Genomic DNA, 11685 nt, shown 5'->3' with positions numbered 1-11685 from the left:
AGAAACTGCTGAGGCCAGAGGAGCCAGTATGCAGGGGCTCTGGAAACCAAGGGGGAGGGGCTGGCGGTGGCGAAGCAGGGCTGCAGGCCTCTCTCTCTCTCTCTCTCTCTCTTTGCCTCCAGGGTTATTGCTGGAGCTCAGTGCCTGCACCATGAATCCACTGCTCCTGGAGGCCATTTTTCCCACTTTGTTGGCTCTTGTTGTTACCCTTGTTGCTGTTAATGCTATTGTTGCCATTGCTGCTGTTGTTGGATAGAACAGAGAGAACTGGAGAGAGGAGGGGAAGACAGAGAGGGGGAGAGAAAGACAGACACCTGAAGACCTGCTTCACCGCCTGTGAAGGACTCCCCTGCAGGTGGGGAGCTGGGGGCTCGCACCAGGATCCTTACGCCGGTCCTTGCACTTCTTGCCATGTGCGTTTAACCTGCTGAGTTACCGCCTACCCCCTCTCTATTTCTCCATCTCTATATAATAAATAAATAAATAAATATTTAAGAAAAAGAAGAAACTGGGGGGGAGGCAGGCGGTAGCACATCAGGTTAAGTGCAGGTGGCGCAAAGCACAAGACCGCCGTAAGGATCCTGGTTCGAGCCCCCCAGCTCCCCACCTGCAGGGGAGTCGCTTCACAGGCGGTGAAGCAGGTCTGCAGGTGTCTGTCTTTCTCTCTCCCTCTCTGTCTTCCCCTCCTCTCTCCATTTCTCTCTGTCCTATCCAACAACAATGACATCAACAATAATAACTACAACAATAAAACAATAGGGGTAACAAAAGGGAATAAATAAATAAATAAATATTTTAAAAAGATGAAGAAACTGGGGTGGGGGAAGGGCTATTGCAAGAGACCTCAAATCTTGTTTTCTTCACAAGATCAGTTCTTTCGATCTAAGGGCCACCCTGGTTCCCGCAGGTAATCATCTGAATGACCAAATACACCATATCTCAACACAGAGAAGGAAGCCCCAGGCATGGGGAGATGAGCAGTATGTCAGGCTGCGACAGACACCTGCTGTCTCCTGTGGGGCCTAGGAGAATGAGGGTCATACAGGGGGCTCTGTGTCTTGGGGTGCTGAGAGGAGACCAGTGGATTCTGCCTGGGGACAGACTTGACACTCCGCAGGCTAGGAGTGCACTACAGCAGGCTGAACAATGGTCACTGCAAGGATTCTACATTCTAGTCCTTGGGATTTGTTAAGTTTGACATCTCTGGAAAAAGGGTGTTTTTTTTTTTTGTAGATGTAATGATCTCAAAGTTTCTCAGGTAAGGAGATTTCCCTGCATAACCCAAGTGGGTTCTAAAGACAATACAACGGTGTGAGAGAAAGGCAAAGGGAGTTTGCAGACACAAGGCAGGAGAGGCGACTGGGCCACAGAGAGAGACCAGAGTGAGGTAGCCATGATCTAAGGAGTGGCTGAAGCTTCCAGAGGCTGGGGGGGGGGGGCGGGGGGCAGATTCTCCAACAAGCTGCAGAAGGAGCAGTCCTGCCGGCGTGAACTTCCAGCCTGTGGAGCTGAGACAACACACTTTTGTTTTAGGATACGGCTCTTGTGGGAACCCCCATGAGGGCTTCAGAAAAGCAAACACATGTTCTCTCTCTTTTTTTTTCCTCCAGGGTTACTGCTGGGGTGCAGTGCTGGGGCTCAGTGCCTGCACTAGGAATCCACTGCTCCTGGAAGTTATTTTTTCCCTTTTATTGCCCTTGTTGTTGTTTATCGTTGTTGTTGTTATCATTACTGTTGTCCATATATAGTTGTCTCACATAAATAAGTAAGTAAACATATAGATCTTACTATTATTATTATTTTTTTGTAGTCAGTGGGGTTTCACTGCTCTAGTTTTTTTTTTTTTCAGATAAAGAAATATACAGATAGATAGAGAGACACAGACAGACTGACAGAAAGGGAAAGACATCCCACCACCAAAGCTTCATCTACTGCAGTGGGGCTTGGGTTTGAGCCTGGGTTTCTCCCATGGCAAAGCAGATATTTTGACAGACTCAATACATAAATCTGACAACAACAACAACCTCAAAGCCCCTGATATAGGCTTTTTAGGTGCCTCTGAGGACATTTAGTTAAACGGCCTGTCACTTTCTACTGAAAAACTAAAGATATTAAAAAAAAGAATTAAAAGTGGCCCAGGAGGTGGCACAGTGGTTCTTGGGAGCCGGGTGGTGGCAGCGCAGTGGGTTAAGTGCACATGGCGTGAAGCACAAGGACCAGTGCAAGGATCCCAGTTCCAGCCCCCAGATCCCCACCTGTGTGTGTGTGTGTGTGTGTGTGTGTGTGTGTGCGTGTGGGGTCACTTCACAAGCAGTGAAGCAGGTCTGCAGGTGTCTTTCTCTCCCTGTCTTCTCCTCCTCTCTCGATTACTCTCTGTCCCTATCCAACAACAACAGTAATAATAACAAGGGCAACAAAAATGGGAAAAAATGGCCTCCAGGAGGCAGTGGATGTGTGGTGCAGGCACTTCTTCTAGCGTTTGCCCTTCTTCCGTAGCCAGTCAACAGCGTCAGGTTGAAAGCTGTCAGGAGCTGCTTGTTGCTGGCTTTGAAAGTGACTGGGATCCATGTGGATTCAGTTGGCTAGGAAGGATCCTCAGTTTCCCCAATGAATGGGGACTCACTGAGCCCCAGTGATACCTCTGGAGGCAAAAACAAGCAAACAAAAAAAAGTGTTGTATTCTCAAGTGTGAGGTCCTGAGTTCAATCCCTGGCAGCACATGTACCATAGTGAAGTCTGATTCTTTCTTTCTCTCTCTCCTCTTATCCCTCTCATTAATAAAATAAAATATTAAATAGAAAAAGGAGAAACATTAAAATAAAGGGAAAAAATAAAGTCTGTGAAAGAAGCAGCAGGCATTTCCAAAGAGCATGCTCACTCAGAAAAGCTTTCCTCCCTCCCTCCCCCTCTCTGTTCCTGTATCAGGCCCCTACTGGATGCCCAGGATTACCTGTGATACTGCTGAGTGGTCTCCCTGGCGCAATCAATCTCTCTCTCTCTCTCTCTTCCCTTTCTAAGAGAGGGAGAGACACTCTAGCCCCCTCCGCCATCTGTGGGCTCCCCTGCTGCATTCATACAGCTCCCGTGAGGTGCCAGGGCTCCAGCCCAGCCGCACACCTAGCAGAGCAGCTGTCCGCCAGCTGAGCCTGTCTCCCGGGACCCAGGGAGTATGCTGCTGGGGGATGAAAGGGGGAAACCACAACCCAGTTCTGGGTCTGTTGATTTGCTCAAGAGATTATTCAAGCCTGGATCCTGTAAATGGTGGAAAGCCCAAGGTGCAGGTCTCTGCTCCCATGGAGCTTACATACTAGAGGGAACATGAAAACAGAGATAACCAGAATGCTTAGTCTGGATGCACGGGGTGGGGAGGGAGGCCTTTAGAGAGGAGAGCCAGGGAGAAGAACATTCAAGCTGAGGAGGAGGAGGAGGAGCTGCAGGAGGGCTGCCTTGGAGAGAAAGAGCCTGCTGCAGCAGGAGAGAGAGACAGGTAGGGAGGAAGGGGGCCAGCTTGGGGGAGCAGAGCAGCAGGAAAGGGGCCGGGAGAGAAGTGCCGGAGAGGCCCTGGGGTGAGGCGTCTAGTCCAACCCCGGTGCGAGATAAGGAGTGACTTTGACCTGGTCTGCCATTCTGAGGCTGCTGTGAGAACGGGTCACTTCGCATCCTGAGTCTGTCCCCTCACCTGGAAGTGACAACTTACAGGCTAACAGTATCTCACAGAACGGCTACTGGGATTGAGATCCTGTGACGGCTTGGCCATGTCTGGTGCACAAGGAATCCTTAGCGCCGTGCTGGTACTGTTATCATTATCATTATTATTTATTTAATGATGCTGAATTCTTTCCGCGATACTTCTTGGACTTAGGAGGAGGCAGAGCTGCTCTCCGAACCAAGCTGTCTGCCACCACAGCCCGGCTGGGTGTCTCCTAGTGGCTCTGAGTCCCCGCACAGCCCGGCTGGGTGTCTCCTAGTGGCTCTGAGTCCCCGCACAGCCCGGCTGGGTGTCTCCTAGTGGCTCTGAGTCCCCGCACAGCCCGGCTGGGTGTCTCCTAGTGGCTCTGAGTCCCCGCACAGCCCGGCTGGGTGTCTCCTAGTGGCTCTGAGTCCCACGCACAGCCTGGCCCCTGGCAGTGTTGGTCCTGACTTCAGGATGACTTACCCCAAGGAACTGCGCCTTTGTTTGGGGGCCCGTGAGGTAGTGGGCTGGGAGGGTCGGACAGGGTTCTCTTGTGTCCGGGTGGTGGGGGAGGAGGCCTCTTCTTGGACAGGGTGGAGCTGCCACTAGAGGTCTGGGTGCTTAGAGGGAGTGTTGAAGGTGGGCCAGTTGGACCTGGAAAGGAATCGAATGGGGGCAGGAAGGTTAATCCCAGTCTCTCAGACAAGACAGCCAAGCCAGCACACAACTGCCGCCTAACATCCAGTGTGGCACAGGGACAGGAGCACAGGGCTGGGTGTGGCTGTCCCATCCGTCCAATAACTCACACACAGGTTCCTTTTTTTAACTGCTGACAAAGCAAATTATAACAGAAAGGAGAGTGCGTGCTTTTAAGAAACAAGATGTTGGGGTGGGGGGAGGCGAGGCGGTAGTGCAGCGGGTTAAGTGCACGTGGCGCAAAGCGCAAGGTCCTGTGTAAGGATCCCGGTTCAAGCCCCCGGCTCCCCACCTGCAGGGGAGTCGCTTCCCAGGCGGAGAAGCAGGTCTGCAGGTGTCTGTCTGTCTCTCCCTCTTCACTCTCCATTTCTCTCTGTCCTACCCAACAATAATAACAAGGGCAACAAAAAATGTGAAGAAATGGCCTCCAGGAGCAGCAGATTTGTAGTGCAGTCACAGAATCCCAACAATAACCTGGAGGCAAAAAAAAAAAAAAAAAAGAAACAAAATGCCTGTCTACATGGTGTGCCACTGGCTTTATATCACCATTGGAATAACGCACAGGGATCACTGCAAAATCTACTGAAGGGGAGCCGGGCGGTGGCGCAGCGGGTTAAGCGCACGTGGCACAAAGTGCAAGGACCGGCATAAGGATCCCGGTTCGAGCCCCCGGCTTCCCACCTGCAGGGGAGTCGCTTCACAGGCGGTGTCTGTTTTTCTCTCGCCCTCTCTGTCTTCCCCTCCTCTCTCCATTTCTCTCTGTCCTATCCAACAACAACGGCACCAGTAACAACAATAATAACTACAGCAATAAAACAACAAGGGCAACAAAAGGGGAAAAACCTACGGGAGAAGGGGTACACAGCAGCACTGGGACTGCCAGTGGAGACAGACAGCGGAGCCTCGGCCAAGCCTCCAGTGTCAGGGGTGGAAACGGCAGCACAGTCGCAGAAGTCCATCCTCTCTACTAGCACTTTATCTCCTAGTGAGCAAACAGCAAATCTGCCTGAAGGGTGTTGTTGTTATTATTATCTTCCAGTGAATCACCAGCTTCTGGGTGGACAGGTTTTGAACCTGAAAACTCTGTCTGTCTGTCTCAGAGTCCACAGGTAGAGCCACTACTCCAGCCTGACAGTGTGCTTATTATTATTTTTAAAGAGACTTTTGTAAATAATGAGAGGTATAAGAAAGAATAAGTTGAATGGGGCCAGGCAGTGGAGCACCTGTTTGAATGCACAGGTTACAGTCCACACGGGTCCAGGTTCAAGCCCCTGGTCCCCACCTATAGGGGCAAAGCTTCACAAGTGGTGAAGCAGAGCTTCAGGTGTCTGTCCCTCTCTATCTCCCCCAGCCCTCTCAATTTCTGTCTCTATCCAATAATAATAAGTAAAAAAAAAATTTAAATAATTTTTTTAAAAAGAGTGATTTGAGAAACAGAAATCCCAAACTCTCTCAAACACCCTAGAAATGATTAAGTCACCTATTCTAACAGAAGCCTGAATACATCATACAAATGAGACAATGATTTCTACAGATGTTAGAAAGGAGCAAAACTCCACCAGAGCTCAAGCTGAGGTTGCAGTATGATGTTAGTATTATTTTTAAAAGATATTTATTTATTCCCTTTTGTTGTCCTTGTTTTATTGTTGTAGTTATTATTATTGTTATTGATGTCATCATTGTTAGATAGAACAGAGAGAAACAGAGAGAGGATGGGAAGACAGAGAGGGGAAGAGAAAGACAGACACTTGCAGACCTGCTTCACCACTTCTGAAGCGACTCCCCTGCAGGTGGGGAACCCGGGGGGGGGGGGGGGCTCGAACTGGGATCCTTATGCTTTGCTCCATGTGCGCTTAAACCATTGCACTACCACCTGACTCCCTGATGTTAGTATTAACACACACACACACACACACACACACACACACACACACACACACACACCATTAAATGGTTACTGTCAAAGTTGATGTAATTTTTTTTTTTTTTTTTAATTTTCACCAGAGAACTAACTACTCAGCTTTGACGTACAGTGGTGCTGGGGATTGGGCCTGGGACTCCGGAGCTGCAGATATGAAAAACTATGCATCTTCCCATGCCATGTAAAAGTTTACTTTTTGAACTAATGTTTTAAGGAAGGAATGAAGTGTTTTTTTTTAAGTTTTCTACTTAGACTTCTTTTGTTTCCAGAGTCCTGCTAAGCTCTGGTTTACGGTGGTGAGGGGGACTGAACCTGGGCCTCTGGAGCCTCAGGCATGACAGTCTCTTTGCATAACCATTATGCCGTCTACCCTCACCCCCTGGCATTTGTTTGTACACGCTGTTAGGGGAGTAGTAGTGATGGCACTGATTTAAACCAGTCCAAGTACTAGAGTGAGCTGTGGGCCAGGCACTGCACGACAAGCATTTCCAGGGCCCTGGCTTAGCTGCAAACACAGAGGACTGCTTCCACACACAGGAAAAGGCCAGAGCAACAAGGAAACAAACAAAGAGCGGATGTCACTGCCACGCAGGAGCCTAGACGCCTGAGGATCTAGAAAGACTCCAAAAGAGTTTTTTACATTCTGCATCTTAACAGAAAAGCTGGGTTACCGCTAGCCTCCATCCTTGGTCGAGTCAGCTTTGGTGTTCTCCTTTCTCAGCTGACCAGCACAAACCCTGACTTTAGCCACTGTTTTTCCAGGACCACCTAGTGTTACCTGCAGTAGAGTTCTCTGCTGTGGGATAATGTGGCCCCAGCTAGAAACTCAATTCTGTCATCTAGATACAAGATGCAATTTTCTTAACATGAACCCCTGGATTAATGTCCAGTTAGGACACCAGTCACTGCAGTCATACCAACTTAAAACACACACACACACACACTCTCTCTCTCTGCCTCTAGGGTTATCATCAGGGCTCGGTGCCTGTACCATGAATCCACTGCTCCTGGAGGCTATCTTTTCTTTTCTTTTCTTTTCTCTTTTCTTCTTTCTTTCTTTTTGTTGCCCTTGTTGTAGCCTTGTAGTTACTATTGTTGTTGTTGATGTCATTCGTTGCTGGATAGGACAGAGAGAAATGGAGAGAGGAGGGGAAGACAGAGAGGGGGAGAGAAAGACAGACACCTGCAGACCTGCCTCACCGCCTGTGAAGCGACTCCCCTGCAGGTGGGGAGCCGGGGGCTGGAACTGGGATCTTTAAGCCAGTCCTTGCGCTTTGTGCCACGTGCGCTTAACCTGCTGTGCTACCACCCAATCCATATATATACATATATATACATATATATATATATATATATATATATATATATATATATATATATATATATATACTTTTTTTTTCCCTCTAGGGTTATCACTGGGGCTCGGTGCCTGCACTATGAATCCACTGCTTCTTGAGGCTATTTTTCCCTTCTTGTTGCTCTTGTTGTGCTTAACCCACTGTGCTACCGCCCAGCCCCCTAAAAATATTTTTATTCATTTATTTTTGGGTAGAGACAGCGAGAAATTGAGACAGAGAGGGAGAGAGAGACACAGTGTGTTGGGAAATTGTGAGGAGCCTTACAAAGCATTAAGCCAGCTCCCCCTGCTCCACCCTGCATTCCTGATACTATGGCCTATCTACATAGTCAGTGTTTTGCCTGAAAGATCCCCACCCATTCCCTTCCTTTGATCTGTCTTCTATCTACCCTCCCTGCCTGCAGGGTAACATTAATCCCACCAGTTAAAACCCTTGCAATAGTTGCTAAGGAAGTTTCTACCTTCCCAGCGCCCTTTTGCCTTTCTCCACTCCTTTCCTAGCCATTTCCGTTTCCGACTTGTCACTTCCTGGTCTGGTCTTTAAAAGCGTTGCTCTCTGATCAACAGAGACATTGCATTGCCACTCCGCCACGGGTTCAAGTCATCTCTCCTGCGTCGCTGAGTGAGCAGCAGCCCAGGCTGGCTCCAGTCGAGAAAGTACGTGCCCGGGAAGAGGCACCCCCACGCTCGCCTGGCAGAGAGAGACACCCAGAGCCCTGCTTCACCACTCATGAAGCTTTGCCCTTGCAGGGGAGACCTGGGGCTTGAACCTGAGTCCTTGTGCACTGTCCTGTGTGTGCTTAACCGGGCGTGCTACCTCTTGGCGTTACAGACTACTTCTGTAGCAGTGAAGCGGCTGTTTCTCCGTCACTGCATGTGTGTGTGTGCGTGCTTTGGAGTTCTGCAGATGTGTTCACACTGCAGGCTCTGCCCCTGCACATCACGGCGCTTACTCTGCAACCAGGTCGGTGTGGGCTCAGCATGATTTCGGCTGCGAATGTGAGGCCACGGTGCTGGTCTCAAGAGCCTAGTGAACAGCTCACCTCGTCCTACGACGTGAGGCTGCTGTTGCTGACAAATGACCAGAGTTAGGAAGCGTTCACTGTCCTCTGGGAAGTAAAAGGAGAACAGATGCTGCAATGATGCAGGGGCCTCGCCGATTCATCTCTATCGCCATCTAGGGGCTTTTGGAGGTAGGGCACCGGGACGGTCATTTTTGTTCCAAGGCAGCCTGGGAAGAAACTGCCCAAGCTAAGACTCGAACCCCGTCTGGGAACCAGACCCAGCCTCCTCAAGCATCTCTTTACAAAGGGAGATCTCAACGTTCCTCAGGCACCGCACACTCTGGGCTTGGCCTTCTTCACTGCACCTGCCATAAGCCGTGACACTGCAGTTCATCACCTGTGGCCACCAGCAGGCTCCCTGAGGGACACGGTTTCCTTCCCCTAGTCTGGCCTGAACGGGGATCAGCGAGACAGGACTCAACCCATGGACGAGTAAGCGGCTTCAACTTTTTAAAAAATTTAAAAGATATATTTATTCCCTTTTGTTGCCTTTGTTTTATTGTTGTAGTTATTGTTGTTGATGTTGTCACTGTTGGATAAGACAGAGAGAAATGGAGAGAGGAGGGGAAGACAGACAGGGGGAGAGAAAGACAGACACCTGCAGACCTGCTTCACCGTTTGTGAAGTGACCCCCCTGCAGGTGGGGAGCCAGGGCTCAAACCCGGATCCTTAAGCAGGTCCTTGAGCTTTGCTCCACATGCGCTTAACCCATTGTGTTACCGCCCGACTCCCGACTTCAGCTTTTTTTTTAAAGCTACTGATTCAATTCCTCCCCCGACATTTCTAAACTTGTTTCTACATGGCTTTGTATGGATATTCCATGATTTTAAGAGTAAGGCTTTTTTCCTTTTTGTTTTGTTACCGGGACTTCCTGCGCCGACACAATTCCACTGCTCCTAGGGGCCTCTTTTTCTCCCCCTTCAGTCAGTATCAGACAGAGAGACAGTGAAGGGGGACGGGGAGAAGGGACACTGCGCACGGAACCTCCCCCGCACTCGGCGAGCCATCGCCTGCCCTGGAGTAGTCACATATGCCTGTGTGCATGCATGTTCATGTGTCTGTGCACACACACACACATGTTCATGAGTCTGTGTACACACACATGTTCATGAGTCTGTGTGCACAGGCATGTATGTTCATGTGTCTGTGTGCACGTGCACACATGTCCACATGTCTGTGTACACACATGTATGTGTGTACATGACTCAGCACACCCATCACTAAACTTCCAGAGCTATTATAAGAGAGCCCTGCATCCATTTTCTCCACTTTCCTTTCATAACCATTCAAGTCTTCAAGAGTTTAATAGTCACTTTGGTTATCATTATCATTACTTGCAAGTTCATTTGCTTCAGTCATTTTCCACATGAGTGGAACCGTATTTCTCTGTGATTTTTAAAATAAGAATACTACCTTATAACACTTCACAGATTTTAGGTGTGAACCATTTAAAATCAACCTGTGTATAAACTATTTTTTAGCATTAACTATCCAATTCCATCTTTCACTATATAGTTGAATCTTTCCTTTTTTCCTGTTGCCACTGGGGTTATCATTGGGGCTCTGTGCCTGCACTACAAACCCACTGCCACTGCACCTTTTTTTTTTTTTTTGCCTTTCCTTTTTCTTTCTGTTTTTCTTTGACAAGACAAACAGAAAATTAAGAAGGGAGGGGACACAGAAAGACAGGGAGAGAGACAGACAGACATCTGCAGATCCACTTCACCACTCATGAAGCTTTCCCCTGCAGATGGGACGCCGGGGGCTCGAACCCGGGTCCTTGTACATGGCAATCTGTGCGCTTAACTGGGTGTGCCACCACCTGGCCACCTACAACTGACCCTTTTGACCTAATTCATCTAACTCCCTTTTTGGTCGTACAGTCTAAAATATCTCCCCCCATTTCTCTATATATCTTATGTAAGCAAAACAGGACACTGTCTTTCTAGAAAGTCTAGTAATTCTTTTATTTATTTTTTTTTCTTTCTCTTCTTTTGTTGGGTAGGCTAGTAACTTTTAAGAGAGTATGTCTCTTTTAGGGTGAAATGATGAAAAACTAGATGGAGAGAGAAGAGAAATAGCAAGAAAGAGCCCTGTCAAGTTTGAAGAGGAAGACATTATATTATAACCTAATTTCTTTTTTTTATATTTATTTATTCCCTTTTGCTGCCCTTGTTGTTTTATTGTTGTAGCTATGACTGCTGTTGTTATTGATGTCGTTGTTGCTGGATAGGACAGAGAGAAATGGAGAGAGGAGGGGTGATAGAGAGGAGGAGAGAAAGACAGACACCTGCAGACCCGCTTCACCGCCTGTGAAGCGACTCCCCTGCAGGTGGGGAGCTGGTGTCTCAAACCGGGATCCTCATGCTGGTCTTTGCTCTTTGCGCCACGTGCGCTTAACCCGCTGCACTACCGCCCGGCTCCCAATCTAATTTCAAAGTAAGAAAGTACACTCAGTCCAAGCACTTGCTCTGGGTTAGAGACTACTCTCTGATGTCATGAACTTTCCTTGGCTGGCAGAGTACAAACTGGATGACATACTATATTGAACGCCAGAAAACGCAGACTTAGTTTTTTTTATTTTTTAAGGCGTAAGGAGCACAGAAGACTTCTAAAACAAGTGAACTGGAAGAATGTTATGTGCGCTATAAATCCGAGAACTGGTCCAGGAAAGAAGCAATTCTGAGAAGACAAGGAAAGGTGAAACCAAGAAATTTAAGATAAATAGCACCAAGGTAATTTAAAAGAGTAGTGGATGTGAGGCAAGATGAGGAGCTGGGAGAGAAGACTTGGACAGCGACTTCCTATTTTAATTGTGCCGGGGGGCTGGGGAGGGGATGTCCCCAAGCCTCAGGGATGATGATTTTTAGAACCAAGAGTCAGAGAGAGAGAGAGAGGTGGACAGGGTGACCCCGGAGCCTCGCTCTACATTACTGTGGGTATGGTGATGGGAAATAAACCTCGAGCTGCAAGC

The 11685-nt window shown here is 48.5% G+C and overlaps 1 protein-coding gene across 4 annotated transcripts in view; it reads right to left on the bottom strand.

The window, feature by feature from the left end:
- The window catches only part of ASAP1 (ArfGAP with SH3 domain, ankyrin repeat and PH domain 1), a 422920-nt gene that overhangs the window by 32815 nt on the left and 378420 nt on the right, over nucleotides 1-11685 (bottom strand). For 3 of the 4 annotated variants that reach the window (XM_060201446.1, XM_060201440.1, XM_060201460.1), the window contains one exon: nucleotides 4157-4327. The exons of the other annotated variant lie outside the window; for it this stretch is intronic. In XM_060201446.1, the coding sequence (XP_060057429.1) occupies nucleotides 4157-4327 (171 nt within the window). The remainder of the gene's footprint in view (nucleotides 1-4156; nucleotides 4328-11685) is intronic. 4 annotated transcript variants of the gene reach the window in all.

The sequence above is a fragment of the Erinaceus europaeus genome, chromosome 1 (genome assembly GCF_950295315.1).
Source record: "Erinaceus europaeus chromosome 1, mEriEur2.1, whole genome shotgun sequence".
Classification (NCBI taxonomy): domain Eukaryota; kingdom Metazoa; phylum Chordata; class Mammalia; order Eulipotyphla; family Erinaceidae; genus Erinaceus; species Erinaceus europaeus.
Note: the sequence above shows the minus strand (reverse complement) of the source record. Positions and strands in the feature narration are given on the sequence as shown.